We start from the raw sequence: 20,310 nt of genomic DNA on the forward strand, positions 1-20,310 counted from the left end.
GTATTTACTCCAAATGAACACAACCCTTTGTGTAAGAGAATTTTCCTCTCCCCAGTTTATACAAGTTTTTAAAGTTAACTGTACATAACTGTAACTTGTATGTAGATTTAAGATGCCCCATTTTTCTTGCCAGCATATGCGGGGCGGGGGACTAGTCTTCCTTTAGGGCAAACAGGTACATAGCTTTAAAAGTAATGAATTACTAAGGAAATAAATTTGAGCTGTTTCAAATTCTGCAGTGACAGAATACATATCAGAAAGTGATGATTTAAGAAACGTGAACTGTGTTTGGAATCTGTTAAAATCAGTGTTACCAGTTTAATGTTGGGTTCCTTTATTGTGCCATTGGATTAAGCAATGATTCAGAATGTGGGGAAAGCAAAACAAAATTGCTTTTATACTGCATTAAAAATAAGGATGAATCCCCACTGCTTCTACTGCCTCCACCTCCAGTGAAAATCAAAATTGTTATGGAAGATAATTTTATTTCAAGCTGTAGATGTTGATAATTGGTGACGCTTTTATCAAATGACTGAACTGATCTTCAATCATGGTAAAAGTTTTTTCCCTTGATTAAGGGGGCAGTTCTAAGCACAGTTAATACATTCTGTTGAACTGAATGGGGCATTTCCATGTACATTCCTGTGCTTAGGCTCATCACCAGACATAGATCAGAAATATAACATACTGTTGGGAAAAGTAATTTACATCTTTTACCCTAAGAGATGTGCCTAGAATAGATTCACACAGAGCACCTCTAATTAAAGTCTATGGGAAGCTTTCAGAGTTGAATTCCTGTTCTGTTTATAATTTGGGAAGACAAAACGTTTCTGAGTTCAATAAACAACGTGCATCCTTAAGGCTTACTTCCACTGCTAGTGCCTGCTAAAATCCAGGACAGTAAGGCTTGCAAGACTTGCGAGAGCTCTCCTATGGTCTGTGCCATTTATAAACAACAACCTGTATCTTGTTCAGACTGGGTCAATGTCTCTGCAGTGTCTCTGCAAACCTCACCGCATTCAACAGATTTCCTAGTCATTTCTGTAATGGGTTTTCATGGGAGTTTTGTTGTTTAATCTCTCACTTGTCTTGTATGCTGCTTGATAGCTCTCTCATTAGATTTGAAGAGCATTCAAGTCAGATGCGCCCCTTGTCAGGTGAGGTTATCTTGCCTCAGTTATCCAGTTTGGATTAAAGGTTTGTTTAAAATAATCTGCTCAACCAGCTGCAGAATTTTGCACTCCATTCTGCCTACCTGTAAATGTACTTTCCTTAATGAAGCAATCCTAAGCACATTTAGCAAGGGGTAAGTCCTACTGACCTTCCTTCTGAATAAACATGCTTAGGCACATGCTATTACTCTAGAGCAGTTTCTTGTATGCCATAAGGGGACAACAACTAGATCAATAAACACACATGAACATAAATATCAAATTCTTCTTCCAGTGCTGAATAGATCCATTATATTAACACTTTACACATTAAGTTAAAATTTGTGGATTATTGCCACCAAGGACTGCCTTTTTATCATTTGTTAAGAAGAAGCCATTTGTATGGAAAAATTAAATGTGAGTCCCAGGGTGTCCTTGAGAAATGAAACTTAGCATGTTTTCTACTCGGGTCTTTTGTGTACTTGTTAATGTCAAAAGAAGCTCCAGAATTAAAGTGGTTTTGAAATAAATGTCATTTTAACTTATGTTTTTAATGAATCTTGCATTCACTTATATTTGCTTGTGCCTTGCGTCCCGATTTATGGCACCCTCAGCAAGGGGTTTTCAAGGCAAATGAGTAGCAGCAGAAGTGGTTTCCCATTGCCTTCCTCTGCAGAGTCTATACCATGATCAGGCTATACCACGTCACCTTCCCTCTCCTGCTTATTCCTTACAAGTTCTCAAACCTTTCTCTTTACTCTATGGCCTTACATTCTTACTAGTTGCACTTCACTAGGAAAGGGCATGGAGATCAAGCAACTTTTAAATTAATGGGGCTTTTAAAATGGGCAGCACTCACAATTAGTTCCAGTTAAAGAGCCAGGTCACAGCACCCCTCATGTGCAACAGCCAAGCTGTATAGGGGAGAAGGTTTTCGCTATCTCCATTTTAAAGTCTGGCATTTTCTGGATGATTAATGAAACATTGCTTTGCATTCAAGTGTGCTCCCAAGAAGGGTACCCATGCATGCAAGGCTGAAGCCAGATGACTTGTGTTGTATTGCACAGCTTTCCTATTACACAGAGGGGACCTGTCAGAACTGCATTTTAAGAAGCACATAAGCATGACTGGAAGCATAATCCTTTTGCCAAAAAAAAATCTGCCAATCATTTTAGCTGACCTCTAGAGCTCTATTACATTAGATTTTATTTATTGACAGGGCTTTTTAAATCCTGGGCTAAGGGGCTAGATTTACAATAATCTGTTTAGACCCAGGTGGGTAGCTGTGTTGGTCTGAAACAGCAGAACAAAGTTTGAGCCCAGTGGCACCCTTAAGACCAACAAAGTGTTATTCAGGGTATGAGCTTCTGTGGGCACTCACTTCCTCAGATACATTTTGCTTAATAGTTGCAAAGAAAATAAAATTATTTTTAAGACAAATTTGAAATCCTCTACTAGTCTGAAAAAATAGATTTTAAAGATCCATGCATGTCCTGCTCAGAGAGAGCTTGCTTAAATACTGTTGCTGTTCTGAAATTTAAGCAGCCTGGCAGTATGCTGGAGCTTCCCCTGCCACTCCCCCCCCCACCCGAACCTATTGTGTGTTAACATCTGGTTGCTTTTGCTGGATTCTCCAAAGCCCGGTTTTCCACTTATGGCCCAGACTCAGGCTCACTTATGTCACCATCTCTCAGCTCTGGGGCAAGGGAAACTTCTACTAGGAGCCTAATTTCAATGCTCCCCTTCCATGTTGAGCGGAAAAAGCAGCTTTTCTCAGAATGAACCTGCCCTATAGAAAGCAGAGAAACTTCTAAGAAACTGAATGTCAAAAGAAAATGTAGATCCCTCTGGAAATAAAAACTGCCCTGGAACTACTTGCAGCCTAATGCTATTCACAGCTATTCTCTCATTGTGCAGTTTCCTTTGCATTTGAAAGTCTGGGCTATTTTACAAGTACTGAATTTTCCTCCCAGGTGCTGGTGATTTTGGAAAAGCATGTTTGTTTGTTTTTCTTTAGTGGAGCTATTTCAAGCATCCCAGACTTCTTGTAAAATAAAAGTTGTTGAACCATCCCAGATAGAAGGAGTGTACCGTTCTTCGGTCAAGGGTATACGATAGCTGCGCTCCCCTGCTAGAACCTCCAAACAAGCTCAAGGTCCATTTGTAGGAGAACGTTGTAGGAGAAAGTTGCTTTTGAAGTACATATTTCAGGTTCTACATACCCCCAAAGTGAAGAGGGAAAACTCTTGATGCAGAAGACCTTGAAAAAGAATGGCATACTGCCACATGCAGCGCCTCACTTGGATGTGTCTGGAGTCTTGGAAGCTTGACTACCCTACGTTCTCCTACAAATGGACCTTGAGCTTGTTTGGAGGTTCTAGCAGGGGAGCGCAGCTATCGTATACCCTTGACCGAAGAACGGTACACTCCTTCTATCTGGGATGGTGACTCAGGCTCACTTATGTCACCATCTCTCAGCTCTGGGGCAAGGGAAACTTCTACTAGGAGCCTAATTTCAATGCTCCCCTTCCATGTTGAGCGGAAAAAGCAGCTTTTCTCAGAATGAACCTGCCCTATAGAAAGCAGAGAAACTTCTAAGAAAATGAATGTCAAAAGAAAATGTAGATCCTTCTGGAAATGAAAACTATCCTGGAACTACTTGCAGCCTAATACTATTCACAGCTATTCTCTCATTGTGCAGGTTCTTTTACATTTGAAAGTCTGGGCTATTGTACAAGTACTGAATTTTCCTCCCAGGTGCTAGTGATTTTGGAAAAGCAGGTTTTTGTGTGTTTTTTCTCTTTAGTGGAGCTATTTCAAACGTCCCAGACTTTTTGAAAACTGGTCTGTAAAATAAAAGTTGTTGAACTGTACAAACTCACCTTAGAAGTTGCTTCTATACACCCCAAAGTGAAGAGGGAAAACTTGATGCTGAAGACCTTGAAAAAGAATGGCATACTGCCACATGCAGCGCCTCACTTGGATGTGTCTGGAGTCTTGGAAGCTTGACTACCCTATGTTCTCCTACAAATGGACCTTGAGCTTGTTTAGAGGTTCTAGCAGGGGAGCGCAGCTATCGTATACCCTTGACCGAAGAACGGTACACTCCTTCTATCTGGGATGGTCGTCCTCTTCCACCGAGCGCGCAGCTTCGGGAGGGACGCACATGGAGCGGTAAGGCAGGTTGGGCCCCCCCCCCTAGCCAGCCAGATCAGCCGAATCAACCCTGGCGATCAATGGGGTGACAGATGTCGCAGCCAGATCGCCCTCACATCCAAAATACTGTGGTGCCAATCCAGTATATAAACCTCTCGAAGATTAATGCAAACCACGTTATGGTGATTCTTTCATCTTGCCCAATGCAGAAATTTTAATTGAAAGCAGAACTTTTAATTGAAAGCAGAAACTTCGTAGCCGCTGATAAACAGAAACGCAAGCTCCTTCCGGCAACCCCCCCAGCCCCCTGTTCCAGCCTGCTTCCCAAAAAGCTTTGCGTTTGCATGCAGATTCCTCCGGTGTTAGTGGCTAGTTCTCTCCTGCTTCCCCACGCCTCCTTCGCTCTGCTTTTTAAAAAAGGCCAGACGCTGAGACTCACTCGCTGGGGTTGGCGGCTCGCTGCATAGCACAGCTGGTGCGGTCGTTGAATTACAGCCGGCTGAAGTTCAGGTGGGTTCCGTGTCTGGGCACTACCACTGGGCAGTGGGCTGGGGCGGTATGATTGGCAAGTGACTGGGAACTCACTCTCTCTAAGCTCCCGGCAAGAGCTTCGAGGTTTTGGGGAGTGGGAAGGAGAGGGAGGGGGGCTCGTTGGAGGGATCCCTTCCTTCTTCCGTCGCGCTGTGCCTAGAGGCACTTTGGGTAAGGAGGGGGCTGAGTTACCAATAACGGGGGGGGGGGGGGCGCGGGTTTGCGTGGGAAGGCAAAGTCGTGCCTTGGAGCTGCCTCAGGCCCTCCCCCCGCGAATCCCGGGGCCAAGGGGGCCAAAGTGGTCCCTTGGGATGGGTGGGCTCTCATCAATCCGGACTGAAGAGGGAGGGTTTCTTTCCTGCGGGGCTCCTTCGAAATTGGAGCGCTGAGCTGCCGCGTAGCACTTTGGAGTCAAAATCGCTCAGCTGCCGGGATAAAGCAAGCAGGTTTCTTAGACTTTTCCCTGACCTGCCTCATGCCGCGGGATCCTTTCTGGAGCTCTTAGGATAAAGGCTAGCGAGAAGCTCCGGGTGAGCTTCATTTTCGAAAGGTAAGATTCTCTGTGCTTGGCCGGGGTGCCCTTTCCTTTCATCTACTGCATGTTCTTTGTAGATATATTCAGGCTTGAGTTAGGCAGCGCTCTTCATCAGGCATAAAGGGACAAAGTATCACAGATGATTTCTTGCTACAGAAACCAGATTCGGTTATATAGATGACATTTTCAGAATTTGTATAAATAGCTGTGTCCCTGTCAAGCTTTGCCAAGAGCAAACACAAGGAAAAGTTCAGGTGGAGTAGCCGTGTTGGTCTCAGGCAGTAGATCAAAGTTTGAGTCCAGTGATGCCTTTAAGACCAAGGAAGTTTTATTCTGTGTGCACGCACACTTCCTCAAGACACACTGAACTGGAAGTTATCAGTCCATTCTTTGTTGGTCTTAAAGGTGCCACTGGACTCAGACTTTGTTCTACTAGGAAAATTTGTTGAGGATGAAACTAATCTGTTTGATGAAGGGTTCTGGGTAGCAGAGCAAAGTCTGCTGTATCAGGAAACTGCTCTGATGGCCTTGTCACTTCTGTTATTTGCTTGGGCAAGCCTATGACCCACATTCGGGGAAAGCAATATCACTGGCTTCAGGGTTGTCTTCCAGTTGGCTCTGACTAAATATCCACAAGCCCACTTCATCAGATCTCAGCCGTCTCTTCCACAGCTTTTCTGCTCTGTTGCTGAACTTTGGCCATCTTTAGTTCTCTTCTGCTGTCTTTAGTCCATTGGCTGACCTTGGTTTATCGTTCTTCCAACAGATTTTCTATAAAACTTCCCAGGTTTTATTTGGTAAGGGGCCAATGAAAGCATAACAAGCAAGGTTAATTTAATTGACATGTTTATTGGCTTTAGGCTAAGCTCAGTACAATTGGCTACCTGAAGGTCTGCATTTCTCCCCTAGTGAACCCACAGGGTCTGCTAAGTGGGTTGGGGGCAGAGACAGAACCTTTTCTGGGGTGGAACTACACTTGTAGACTGTGGTTTGGATCCTATGACTCCTTTCCACTAGTCTCCTTGCAACAGAAGAAAGAGTCCAGTAGCACCTTAAAGACTAGCAAAATTTGTTGCAGGGTATGAGCTACTGGACTCTTACTCTTTTCTACTGCTACAGACAGACTAACATGGCTACCTCTCCAGCATGATCTCTTTCCAACAGAGAGAGACTTCCTCCAATGAAGAGTGGCTTTTCTCCATTACAGGAAGTCTTTCTTCATCAGAAAGTCATTCTCCATTGGAGGAAGTTCACCCTTGAAGGAAAATTTAACAGAAGAGAGTAATAGGATTAGGTAAAAGCAATCCTAGGATCCAGCCCTGCCTCTCTTGAGATATTCTTATGGTGCATTGGATGTTTCGTTAGAGATGCCTCTAGATTGAATCTACTGCTTCTTTTCTCTGATGGTTCCCCATTTTTACCTTTTCCTCAGTTGAGCTGTGACTCTGTTCTCCAGATAGCCCTATTTGGGCAAGATAATAGAGAGGGCAGTGGCAACTCAGTTACAGGGCTTCTTGGATGACGCTTCCATCATGGATCCCTTCCAGTCCGGTTTTCTCCCAGGCCACGAGACGGAGACAGCACTGGTTGCCCTCATGGAATCCCTCCGGAGGCTTCTGGATCGGGGCAGATCAGAAGTTCTGTTGCTGTTAGACCTGTCAGCTGCGTTCGACACGGTTGACCATCAGTTACTGATCCACCACCTCGCCGACACTGGAGTCCACAGACTGGCCTTGCAGTGGCTTGCTTCCTTTCTCCAAGGTTGGGGACAAAGAGTGGCACTGGGGGATCAGCTGTCCCGAAGGCACCCACTGGGATGTGGAGTGCCTCAAGGGGCAGTGTTTGATGCTCTTTAACATCTATATGCGCCCCCTTGCCCAGAATGCCCACAGGCATGGGCTGGGATGTCACTAGTATGCGGATGACACCCAGCTCTATCTGTTGTTGGGCAGTCAGTCTGACTCCAAACTGGAAGATCTAGACCGGGTGTTACAGGCTGTGGCTGATTGGCTTAGGCTGAGCCGGCTGAAACTGAATCCGATGAAAACTGAGGTCCTGTGCCTGAGTTGGGGCGGTCTAAGGTTAGGGATCCCACTCCCAACCTTCGATGGGGCTCCATTGGTGCCAGTGCCGGAGGTTAGAAGCCTGGGAATGCTCCTAGATGCCTCCCTAACAATGGAAGCTCAAGTAGCAGCCATGCCAAATTGGCCTTTTACCATCTTCAGCTGATCAGGCAGTTGGTTCCCTTCCTCGAACGCAACGACTTGGCAACAGTGATCCATGAGATGGTCACCTCGAGATTGGACTACTGTAATGCCCTCTGCATGGGGCTGCCCTTGTCTCAAATCCAGAAGCTGCAGCTGGTGCAAAATGCTGTGGCCATGTTATTGATGGGACCCCCTATTCGGGAGCACATCCAGCTTGTTCCAGAGGCATTGCACTGGCTGCCTATAGCATACCGGATTCGTTTCAAGGTGCTGGTTTTTACCTTTACCTGAGGGACCACTTTTCCCCACATGTACCCCAGAGAGTACTGCAATCAGGGGCCCAGAATCGGCTGGCCCTCATGAGTCTCAAGGAGGCCAGGGCTTTTTCGGTGGTGGCTCCATTCTGGTGGAATGAGCTCCCAGAAGAGATCAGGGCCCTACAGGACCTTCTGCAGTTCCACAGGGCCTGTAAAACCGAGCTCTTCCACAAGGCTTTTGAAGCTGCTGCCATCACTAACAACTGACAGCTTGAGACGGGAGAGCCCCGCCCCCCGCCCCAGGATTTCTAACTACAGCCTGAGCCAGCTGTCTAAGATGATCTAAGAAGACCAAAGACCTGACTGCAAAGAGAGAAAACTGTGTAACAACTACCGCTGTGAAGTTCTTGACATTACTGATACTAGCACTTATTATATTTATGGCTTAAATGGTTTTAGAATAGCTTGATTGCTTAATTGTTGTTGTTAATCTATTTTATGTGTATTGTAAAATTTTAGGTTGTTTTATGTAAGCCGCCCTGAGCCGGCCTTGGCTGGGAGAGTGGGGTAGAAATTTAATTAATCAGAGCTGCAAGCATCAGGGTTCTAAAAATGCAGGTCTTTCTGGAGTTCCCATCTCTTGCTCTAGGACAGTGCACGACCACTAGTCTACTGCTTGTACTTGGGTATCTCGTAATCCAATGTCCCCTCCTGCCTGCTGTAAACTAGCAGAATCTGGTGCCTCACAGCTAAAAAGGGAGGGAGAATAGACCTGTGCTCCATAGGGGAGCAAGGCGCATTTAACAATTATGTATTGCTGCTAACAGCTGGAAATCTTGGCATCCCCAGCTGTTCAGAACGATTTCCTCCTAACTAATACTTCCATGAGTTGTTTGGATGGAGTGTTGTTCCTGTTTTAACCACTGACTTCAGCAACTGGATTTGGGAAATCAGTTGTAAGAGATTTTAAAATCTCTGAGTGCCGCTAAATTATTTGAGGCTGTGTGTGTTTCAGTTTATCAAAACCCTTTTTACACATCAAATATTTGTTGAGTGAGCATTGGGTAGGATGAAAATCAGGTTGTGGCAGCAAGCCCTACCCTTGATTTATACACATTCAGGAGACAGTAAATGGTGTGTGTGCATGTACAATATGTAGGTTCTGTATGCACAATGTAAGGTTCTCAAGCACAAATAGAAAGCATACTTGCATACAGTTTGTATGTGTATATACAGTCAACTGAGCTTGCCGGAAGTACCAGCATGACCCAAACACAAGCACACACTTCTCCTCTCCTTCCCACATGCATTTGCTCACTTGGTGCTTTTTTTTTTTTTGCATGAATGATCTTCTCCCAAAACAAAAGGTACTTTTAAGAAGAATACTGTATCTGTTTTCTTCCCACTTGGAACTCTGAACACATTTTCTTTCAAAACCAATGGGATTTCTAGCCAAGTGAGTTTCAGGTTGTCTGTGTCAGGTATATTTAAACTTTGAGCAGATTCATGCTAAGATCTACTCCAAAGGTTAACTGCAAAGTTAGTACAGTGTTGCTTTTTCAGTACAGCAATAGATATCCAGGAGCCTGATTGCTGAAAAGTTTTGGATCGGGGCACTAAACCCAGAGGGCAGTTTGTTATGAATAAAAGCAATAGTATAAAACTACACAAAAGATTTCTACACAAAAAGGAACAAGACTGATGAATCCTTTTCGCCTGATGAAATCATAAGGAAAGGGTATCTACAAACTATGGAAGAAAGTAAAGATAACCACTAAAAACCCAAGAAGCGGTGGTCATATAATACTTACAACATTTTAACGTGTTAGTATTGTAACAGTGCTATATCAATGGAACAGATTAGTAAAGTATATCCATGGCAGTTAACGATATAAGGTACATCCAAGAATCTATTAAGTATGGATTAAGTTCAGCTTCTAGAGATAAAAATTAACATTTATCTATCTTCTTTCTGAGATGATAATCTCTGGAACTCCTTGGAATCTCAAAACATAGTTGGACTTTTCCATTTGTAGCTGTAAAACTTGAAGTTCATCAGAGATTCTCTTTCCCCCCACTTTCTCTACACGCTTTTGAAGCTTATTAGCTTTGGCATCAACTTCCTTAACTGCTCTTACTGTTTGCTCTGTCTTCTGCTAAGTATCTTGCATCTGACTTTGTAGAGTTGCAAAATTCTGGTTCAAAGTTGTCAATTGGTCCAGCAGGGGTCACAATGGCGCTGCTATACCAGGGAGGTCTGTAGCTACTTCCGGTCTCGTGACTGGAGTGGCTGGGCTGCCGTTTCCCGAAGAAGGTTTTATTTTCAGCACAACTCTCCTCCCCGCTATCTTTTAATTGTTTACTTTTCAGAAAAGTTTCAAAAGTCTCTATTGCTTGAAAGATTATGCCATTTTCTCTCAAATGTTCTTTATATTAGTTTTTATTTGCTTATAGTCCTGTCCCCCCCTTAAAATGCTCTGGAATCGTTTTTTGTTTAACCACTGAGTGAGTCCTCCGCTCCGCTTATCTTGGGGGGATGGGGGGATATTTTCGCTTGGATGTTTATCCAGATATTAACAAGAAAGACTCACACTTCGTTGTAGATCATGCTGAGGTACGGGTCTCACTTGATCACCGTTCGCTTGTCCCAGTGTGCGCCCCTATCACCATTGCTGGTTCCGCGGTAGCGGGACTTTCGGAGCTCAGAGGTGTCTCAGTCCCTTGGCAGTGTGCCTTGGGAGCGGCACCTCTCACGCTCCATGGCTGGGGGCTCCCTGCAGGGGCCCCGGGGTGGTGCGGACAATCTCACCCCCTCCCATTCACCGGGTCACAGATCACGTCCCCTGAAGCTCCAAAGGGACGTGTCCATCATTCGGGTTGCTAAAACCGGAAGTCTCTTGAGTTGCTTTTCCACCCGTATGTGTGGGGTAGGGTTGCCAGATCCGTGTTGAGAAACTCCTAGAGATTTGGGGATGGAGCCTAGGAGAACAGGGACCTCAGCAGGGTACAATGCCACAGAGTCTGCCCTCCAGAGCAGTCACTTTCTCCAGGGGAACAGACCTCTGTAGTCTAGATATGAACGTAATTCCAGGGGATCCCCACGCCCCTCCTGGAGGCTGGCATCCCTAGTATGGGGGGATTACTTTCTCTGAATTATAATTTTGTTTAGCCTTCCTTTTAAAGCCTGTTGTGATTTCTTGCAAGTTCATCTTCTTAATGCCATAAGAAACATCAGCCCTTGTAGTAGAGCACATGTCATGCATTTTAACCGACTTTTGTTGCTGTTGACTTTCTGTTCTAGTTGCACTGCAGTGTTGAGACAGCTCTCTTGACAATTTCTTAACTAACCCATTTTGCATAAGAGCTCCAAATGTGTTCCTTCACCCCACCCCACCCCATTTAGAATTGGTTGTAGGCGACTGAACAGAGGGAGTCTGTGCCAAGTGTTTGGGAAGTGTTTGTCCATATTCCTGGATCCTCAGTGGGCACTTCAAATTGATTGTTTGAGGGACTTTGTTTTGCTGCTCCTGAACTAACAAGCAGGCGTTCTCTCCAACAGTGCATCTGTCTTCCAAGGATGTTCAGAGTTTGCTTTCTCCTGATTTATTATGTAAGGTCCCTCCGCTACCACATTGGAAACTGAGGGCTGTTGTTCTTGAGTCAGTCTGTAATTTTTCCCAGATTTGTTTGTGTGAAGGCTAAAGAAACTAACAATACAGACCAAAGCAGAATTACTCCCCTTTTAACCCCATTTGAAACCAGTGAATTTAGAAGGATATAACTGTGTTTGGGATTGCACTGTAACAGAGTGATGCCTTTCCCACTTCCAAGGAGATAATTAAATTGTCTTGAATGAATTGCTACTGGTGTGTGCCTTATTTTTTAATTACAGAATGGAATCCATGTCTATTCTGATCTTCTACAATCCTGTTCAGGAGATAGAACTTTAGAATTTACTTGCAATATGCAGATGATCACTTTCCAATGACAGAGTTTGGGATTACAGTGTAACAATCCAAAAGGTTAACATTTGCTAGATGTTCTTAATTGATACCCGCTGTGTCATAAACCAGTGAGTTCTCCATGCTAGGTTGAAGCAGTATTATGCCTTAGGCATGTGCTTTTAGATATACTAAATAATAAAAATCTAAGTGGAGCCTGTATTTCCATAGTACAGTTGTTATAACTAATCCAATTTGAAAAATTAACAGTTGGTAATATTCAGAAATCTTTCCATTATTATGGCTCCTCAATTAGAGTGCAAGAAGATCAGAAGGGGTAGGAGAGAATGACTCAGCATATATTAAACTGATATACCAGTTTTCCAGTCAGCAAAGATATGCACAGATCTTCCTTCTAAATATGATTGTGCTGATAAATCTGTCTTGCAGCTCCGTTTCTGGCTTGGCTGTTCTCTGGTGCTACTGTGCCTGCAGGGAAAGAGGGTGAGCATTTTGCTGGCACACCCTTGACAGTGCTGGAGATTGGGGCGGGGTTCTCCTTTCCAGCTGCTTCTGGGTGGGCAACCAGGCCCGTACTTCGTTTGCACCCCTGTGACCAGAGCCTGAGATGCAAACTTGGAGGAAGGGGAACAGAGGGAAATGCTGTACCTGCACTCGTCAGAGGTAGTTTCAGTACTTTATGCATACTTCAATTAGTAATGTACAGAGAAGCTATATGTGAATTTGCCTTTCTGCTGTAGGGGAAGTTAAAGGAACGAACTCTCAATTCTGGTGGCTGCGTATGAGGGCAGAGATCTCTCAATATGTGGTTTCCTGTCAGACCTGCCTAATAGGGAAACAGAGGCCAGGAAAGCCTCCTGGGACTTTACAACCCCTTGAAATGCCAGAGAGACCATGGGCAATGATTTCTATGGGCTTTATAACTGACTTACCACCCAGTAAAGGTAAAACAGTTATTTGGGTGGTGGTCAACATGCTCTCTAAGCAGGCACACTTTACTCCTTGCACACAATTGCCCTCGGCCAAGTCACTAGCCAAGCTGTTCATGCATCACACCGTGAGGCTGCATTCCATTCCTTGCAAGATCATTTCGAACAGGGGATCGCAGTTCCTCGTTAAATTTTGGAAGGAGCTGCTGCAGGTGTTGGGGGTTGAAAAAGGTCTCCGCAGCTCCTATCACCCAGAGACGGATGGGCAAACTGAGAGGGTGAATCAAGTGGTAGAATAATTCCTCCGGTGTTTCACCAGTTACCAGGAGGACAACTGGGTAAACCACCTCCCTTACATGGAATACAGTTATAATAACTCAGTACACATTTCCACTGGCCTCTCACCTTTTAAGGCTGTGCACGGGTACGAAGGGGGCCCCTTCCCCACGGTGACTACCCAGGAGCCCAAACCGGTAGATGTGCAATCATGGGGGGAGGGGAACCTAAAGGATCGATGGTCCACAATCAAAGAGAGACTGAGAAAGGCAAAAGAACACTACAAAAAACAAGCTGATAAAGGGAGGTCTCCTGAATAGGAATTACAGTCTGGGGACTCAGTGTACCTCTCAACCAAAAATTTGAAGGTGATCCAGCTGGGGAGGAAATTGTGGTGGAAGTATATTGGACCTTTCAAAGTCTTGAAAGTCTTGAACAAAGTGGCTGTAGAACTTGAGTTACCCAAGACTCTGAGGCATATTCACCCTGTATTTCATTTCAGTCTGCCAGGAAAGTTGGGGGGGACGTGGTGGTAACTTGCAGCCGGGCGAAAGCCGAGGCCCCCATTAATGTTGAATCCTGGATTTGCAACTTTTTCAGTTTTTTCAGAGGGGGACATGAAGGACATTTAAACTGACAATTCAGCGAAGCAGAAGTAGGATGGCTGTTGGTACAGAGGTGGGAGACTGTGCCTAAGGACAGAGGGGAAATCCCACATAAAGACATTCACATCTCTGAGTTCTGGGCCCCAGATGTTGTGGAGACCCACGAACCAGTCGGCCATCCGGTCTCTGAGGCGTGACCCAATAAAATCCACATGGTGCTCGTCTGTGGCGAAAGTGGGACCCCAATCGAGTAAGAACTTGCGCACCTGCAGCATAAAAAAATGCCAGCTTCTCTGGGGGGCTGTCGAACGTAGCTTCCAAGGCATCACGCAGCGGCTCCGGTTGCAGGTGGCACGATCGGCCAAGCCGAGCTAGTAGGGATGACTGGGGGTGCTGGAGGAGGAGGCGGGAGCACCTGTGGAGGGGCTGGCAGTGCCCTCCCAGCTCCATCCTGGGCCCGTTTGTGATTCCTGAACTCCTGCTGGATGGCATCCATGATGATGCCCGGTAATTCTTGCATCATGGTTTGCATCTCTCTCCTGATCTCTTCAGCCTCACCTCTGAACTCTCTGCAGAGATGCTCAGCTTCAGTGTCTTCCACAGCACGGATGTGCTCAGAGTCCTCCTGGGACGAGCATCCGTAGTGCCTTTGGGTGCCATCGTACGCAAATCTCTCAGATCTGGAGTCACCACCCAGGTGGGCTCAGCCTAGATGGGGAGTGGTGCCCAGGAGTCTTGGTCCGCGTCCCACTTTCTGCTCCTTTTGCCTCCGTTGTTGCCCCCGAGGCCACCGTGGTCCCTTGCTCAGGCACGGCGCCATCCACCGCAGTTGTAGGAACCTCCCTGTCCTCTCTGCTCATCACAGTTGTGGTGGAGGAGGTTGAGAAGGGAAAAGGGGAGTCCTAACAATTTGTCAGGATCCTGGTTAAATCAATTCTCAACACCAGTCACTTCAAAGAAAGCTAACTTTATTGAGACATTGATAGTTACCATACTGGACACGAGCTATCGTCAGGTCTGAAGCTGAACGTGCAAAGATTGCAGATCTAGTGTGTTCAAGCAAAAGCACTAAAGATCAGGACCCAGTCACTCCGTGGTATTTGCCCGCCAGAATTAACAGTCAACTATCCCCCCACTAAGCACGTACCTCTCCCAGAGCATCCCTCCTGCCAAAACTAACCCCCCTCAGATATGTAGCCTCTACATAGCAAGAAAAACAGAATAACAGACATTTGAGAAGTCAGGGCATTTGGCCCCACTAAGGTGACAAGCCCCTGGCACATCAAAGAGAGAGGAACCTCCTCTCTCAATGGCAGGCAAGCTGTAAAATGCATAGGGAGCCTGACACATAATTAATCAAAGGTCACCTGCCAAACACCAAGGCAGAATGAGGATCCTAGGCCAGCACTCTAACCACTGTCTCTGCTGCCTTCCTGGTCCAGAGAGGACTCCTGTCCATGCAGAACATAATGTCTGCAATGTAATATCGGCACAATAGTGTTTTATTTAGTCTTCATATAGGATTTCTGTACCTTCTGCTACTTGCTTTCTCTGGTTGCTAAGCTCCTCTCCGGACTTGCTCTGCAAGTGCCAGTTTCAGTTTCTTATAAATCGGGGACCTTTTCTTCCATCTGCCTGGTGGAGAGAATCCCTCAGTGGAGGGGCACAGTCTCTGAAAATGTTATCATTGTTGGAGTGAGAGGGAAGTTACTGCCATAAATGTGTACACACAGAGACCCGACTAAGGAAACAAATCAGTTTGAATGACGTTTAATAAGAAATTTAATGAAGCTGAATAGAGGGTTTTGAAAAGGAAATGATTAGTGTTTGGACATTCCTCTGTGTTTCTGGAGAGGGGACAGAGGGGAGTTGTAGAGTGCAAGCTTTACATGATAAAAGCTTTGGGGTCAGTCTCCAGGACCCTCACTGTTTCAAGAAAAGAATCTGAAATAACTGTGCTAGAAGAGACCTTGCTGTCCCAAAGTCCTAGAAGAGAGCTACTGTCTGTCACTATTCCCAGCAGAACAAAGTTTGAGTCCAGTAGCACCTTTAAGACCAACAAAGTTTTATTCTGGGTATAAGTGTTTGGGCGTATGCACACTTTTTCAGATATATTGAAACGGAAGTCACCAACCTTTACATACAGGTAGAGGGTGGAGAAGGTGTTGCCAGAAAGGGCTAATTAGAGTCAAGATGCCTAAGTAACTGAGCCATAAATGTGGCTAGCTGTCCTGCTGCGCTCCCTATATATGTGTAGTAGGAACATGTCCTTTCCCAACACAGCCAAAAGAAAAAAGAAAAAGCAGCTCTGTTGGAACTTGCAAATTGGCAAGTGGGGCTTCATGACTTGCCTAAGGATTGGACCAGGCATGTCAAACATACAGCCTGTGGGCTGGAACCACAAGCCATTGATGACCTTTATTGCCAGGCGACAGAGGCTGTGCATTATGTCCCTGTGTACTGTCCCAGTGCTAATGCGTAATGGGCGGTGGAAGTGGGAGGTTGGGCATCGGGGAGATGCTGTAAGGAAATACTGTAAGAGTGTTAATGTGTTGGGCATGTCTGCATTTTGAGTAAAAAATAATGTTAATTGGGTTTGCCTGTGTCCTTTCTAAAGTTTATATCTCTGATAATGGCATTACATTTTGTGGCACACATAGCCGGACCCTACAAAGTGACAGATCCGGCCCTCGTAACAAATGAGTTTGACACCTCTGAATTAGACCATTGCTGTAGGTGACCTGGGTTTGATATAAAGGTTCAGTTCTGCCAACAGTGGAACCTCCTGCTGGTGCATGGAGCCTATGTTATTGGGATTGGAGGTAATGTTTCCTTTTCCCAGAAGGCAGAAGATTCCTTGTTCCACTGCAGAAGGCTCCTTGCTCTCTAGGAAGAGAAACTTGGAATACAGCCTCAAAATAAAATCCACTAAATGATAAACTTTCCAGCAATACATTGTGGAGTTTGATGTGCCCCATTTCTCTTGGGTAGTAATAACTGGCAAATGTTTTAAGTGACCCATTTGAACATTTAATAAAATAGATTGCATTTAAAATAAATATTTTTACTTGCTGAAATATCTTTTTTGTCAGATTTAACATTATTGTGTCCTGTCCGTCTTTTCTTGAAGCACTACAGTTACGCATTTTGTGTTCTTTTGCCAGGAGATCAAGAACCTGAAATTATGGGAGGAAAGCCGAAGCTGTACTACTTTGATGGCCGAGGCAAGATGGAACCGATAAGATGGCTGTTAGCAGCGGCCGGTGTGGAGGTTTGTTTCCTTGTCAGCTGACCCTGAAAAACGATAGGGGGAGGGGGTTGTGGTTTTTGTTTTTGTTCTTTTCAAGGAAAGAATGTATTCCAAAGTCTGTATGAATCCAGCAAAGCTGAAAATTGGGGGTGGGAAAGCTTGTTTTCATAGGAAAAACTTTCAGGGTGTTTTTTAAAAAGCAAGAAAAAAGAGAGCGCAAGAGAGCCAGCATAGGGTAGTGTTAGAAGGTTGGACTGGGATCTGGGAGACCCAAGTCCATATCCCCACTCTGCCATGGAAGCTTGTTGGGTGACCTTAGGTCAGTCAGCTACTTTCAGCCTAACCTACCTCACAGAGTCGTTGTGAGAATGAAATGGAAAGGAGGGGAAATGTTGTAAAGTGGGGGTGTAAATAAAGTAAATTAATGAATAAGTGTTTCTATTTCACTTTCTTTTGAAACCCTCCCAGGCAATGCACAGCTGCACTTTTCTCTTGATGGGACCAGTCCTACTCCAATTCCTGTAAGCTTAGTTTTTTCCGTGATAGATGCAGGGGAAAGGTACTAGCTTTGCTGCATAGGGTTGCCAGCCTCCGAGTGATGGCTGGAGATCTCCTGGGACCACACCTGATCTCTAGGCAACAGATCATCTAGAGAAAACGGCCACTTTGGAAGGTGGACTCTATGACACTATACCCCATTGAAGTCGTTCCCAAAACCCCACCCTCCTCAGACTCCACCCCCAAAATCTCCAGGTATTTCCCAACCCAGAGCTGGCATATCCAGTGCCACGCGCTATTGTTCATTTTTTGTTTTTGTAAATTGTGGCAGCTGTAGCTGCAGTTTGGGAGAGGAGGGTGAACTGCGTTTAAAGAAAGATATTTTAAAATACTGAAAACGCAAGTTGTATAACACTATGGGACATTGATCTAGAGAGTATGGTAGCTTTTCTGGGGTTTTCCACTAAAGGACGGTAGGAATGTTGCTGTATTTAAGAAGCTCAGTGTGGGATGTTTTGGGCTCTCTAAAGAAGCTATAACAAATCCCACTTAAAATTTGCAAAAGAGCTCAGGCATGAGATGTAGTTTTCAGTAATGATATCACACGCACTGGCTTATATGACACTTTCTAGAATCATTTTGACAAAAGCACTCTGGATTCCTCAGCAAGTTAGTCAACGTGGCACATTGTATTGTCAATGGGAATGGTCTTGGAAGTTTGTATTGGTCCCGTAAAATTGTAACTTATGTTTTAAGAGACTTGGGAAGGGAGTTGGCTCAAATGTCCAATTCTTTAAGCCTTTTTGCCTCAAATCTGTCAGGACTGCTTTATGAAATGTTTTTCCTGAGCAGCTTCGATTATCTTCTGCCAAATGACATGTAATCGATCTTGATTTATGATGGTGTTTTCTGTCCTAAACCAGTCTTACAAATCCAAAAGAGATTTTGGACCATGATTTGGTATGGCGTGCATGAGCCCTGTGTTCATGCCCACTTTCTCTTGGAATCCAACACACAGTCTTCCTGGAGAGATTTGTTTCTGAGATTATGCTGTTTTACTAATGTGCCAGACATTACCTCCGGCTGATATTTTTCATTGGAGAGCCAACATGGTGTAGTGGTTAGAGTGTTGGACTAGGAACTGGGAGTGTTAGGTTCAAATCCCCACTGTACAGTGGTAGCTTGCTGGGTGACCTTGGTACAGGCACGCTGTGATGCAAAACACCCTTGGCCTCTTCGCAGGGGTTAATGTGGTTAATCAGGCCTAGTTCATCCTGCAGGTGTTATTAACTGGTTTCTCAGCCTCTACTATTCTTATAATCTTCAAAGCCAGAGGGAGGGTGCCGTGATTAGCTTCTCATCAGAACCTGCTGGCCATAGGATGGGGGAAGGAGAGCCGGGGTGATGAGGTGATCTCCTAGAGCAGTGGTTCTCATCCTTCCTAACTCCGCGACCCTTTAATACAGTTCCTCATGTTGTGGTGACCCCAACCATAAAATTATTTTCATTGCTACTTCATAACTGTAATTTTGCTACTGTTATGAATCGTAATATAAATATCTGATATGCAGGGTGTATTTTCATTGTTACAAATTGGGAGCCCTATCCTAAGACCATCGGAAATTTGTGTTTTCTGATGGTTTTAGGCAACCCCTGTGAAAGGGTCATTCGACCCCCAAAGGGGTCGCGACCCACAGGTGGAGAACCGCTTTCCTAGAGGCTTCCTCAGAAAGCATGTTCTGATTGGATGTCATCCCCATCTGATGTTGCTGGGCCAAAAACTATAATTCAGCTAAGGCCCAGAGAAGGGAACACTAGCTGAGATCCTGATGGATTGAAGGCCTAAACTATGACCTGCTTGAATGCTAGCAACATAGATAATTCCCAAGCTTTGACCTGTGCTTTTTGGAATTTAAGATTTGTGCCGTCTAATGCAAACTCTAAAAAGTGTTAGACAGCTGATTTAATCTTTCTTGGTTTCTTCCTGCATGCTTTTGGTGTAATGTAGTGACTGTTGAATAAATTTTCCTAATAGCTTGAATCTCACAATAAATGTTATACATTCTTTTATAATAAGCAACAGTCTGGTTACTTGTGTACAACTGCCCTTGGGACCCATGGGGTTCGGGCCTTGAACACCCTGACACAGGCATTCTCAGCCTAACTACCTCACAGGGTTTTTGGGAGCGTAAATCAGAGGAGCAGAGAGCATATAAAAGAAGCAGAAGAAGCTGACACATGAACTGGAGTTACCAATCCATAACTTTCACGTACTGTCTTGATCAACAGGAATTTCTGTATACTTCAGACAGCAGTCTGAACGTCAGAAGTGCTCTTTACTGCACAAGCCCACTGACTCTTTGCTTTGGAGCATTTATTTTTCATAACTTTTCAGGGTACTTATTTTTCAAAATCCTAGATCAGGATTTTTTCAAAACTGATTCAAAAATCTTACCATAAAATAATTAATCGCAGGTTTAGGAGTATATGGTATTGCAGGTATATGAGTTTTTAATGCAAATCGAGATGTTTTTCTTTTCCTCTCCTAGCCTTGTGCAGTTTTTATGTATGAGTCAGTTTAAAAATAATTCAGGAGCAATATGTGGAGAGAGAGGAACAGAAAGTCTCCTAGGAAGTGGAGACAAGCATTTCACTAGCTATGGAGATCTAACTGTATTGGGAACGCATAGACCCCTGATAAGAAACTGTACAGTGTAATACTTTCTGCTTACATTTGCTGTTGGAAAACGATAAGCTTGAGGTACTTGTCCTTGGATCCCACTCAACTATGATCATAGGTTCTGGAGCAATTCCTTTTATGTTTTTCTCTCTTTCATAGTTTGATGAGGAATTTCTGGAGACACGAGAACAATATGAGAAGCTTCTACAAGGTAAATCTCACTGACAGAAGTCTTGATGTTTGGCCAGATTTTGCCCCCTCTGGCTGTGGGGG

The 20,310-nt window shown here is 44.7% G+C and overlaps 1 protein-coding gene across 2 annotated transcripts in view; it reads left to right on the forward strand.

Moving 5' to 3' along the window:
- The first annotated feature begins 4,741 nt into the window (after nucleotides 1–4,741).
- LOC107113275 (glutathione S-transferase 3-like) overlaps nucleotides 4,742–20,310 on the forward strand; it is a 27,217-nt gene continuing 11,648 nt past the window's right edge. Inside the window, exons 1-3 of one of the 2 annotated variants that reach the window (XM_015414584.1) lie at nucleotides 4,742–4,817; nucleotides 16,774–16,880; nucleotides 20,197–20,248. In XM_015414584.1, coding sequence (XP_015270070.1) covers nucleotides 16,794–16,880; nucleotides 20,197–20,248 — 139 coding nt within the window. In that variant the 5' untranslated portion in view covers nucleotides 4,742–4,817; nucleotides 16,774–16,793. The remainder of the gene's footprint in view (nucleotides 4,818–16,773; nucleotides 16,881–20,196; nucleotides 20,249–20,310) is intronic. The other variant, XM_015414585.1, reaches the window with a different exon arrangement.

Source organism: Gekko japonicus, unplaced genomic scaffold (assembly GCF_001447785.1).
Source record: "Gekko japonicus isolate JY-2015 unplaced genomic scaffold, Gekko_japonicus_V1.1 scaffold671, whole genome shotgun sequence".
NCBI classification, from domain to species: Eukaryota; Metazoa; Chordata; class Lepidosauria; order Squamata; family Gekkonidae; genus Gekko; species Gekko japonicus.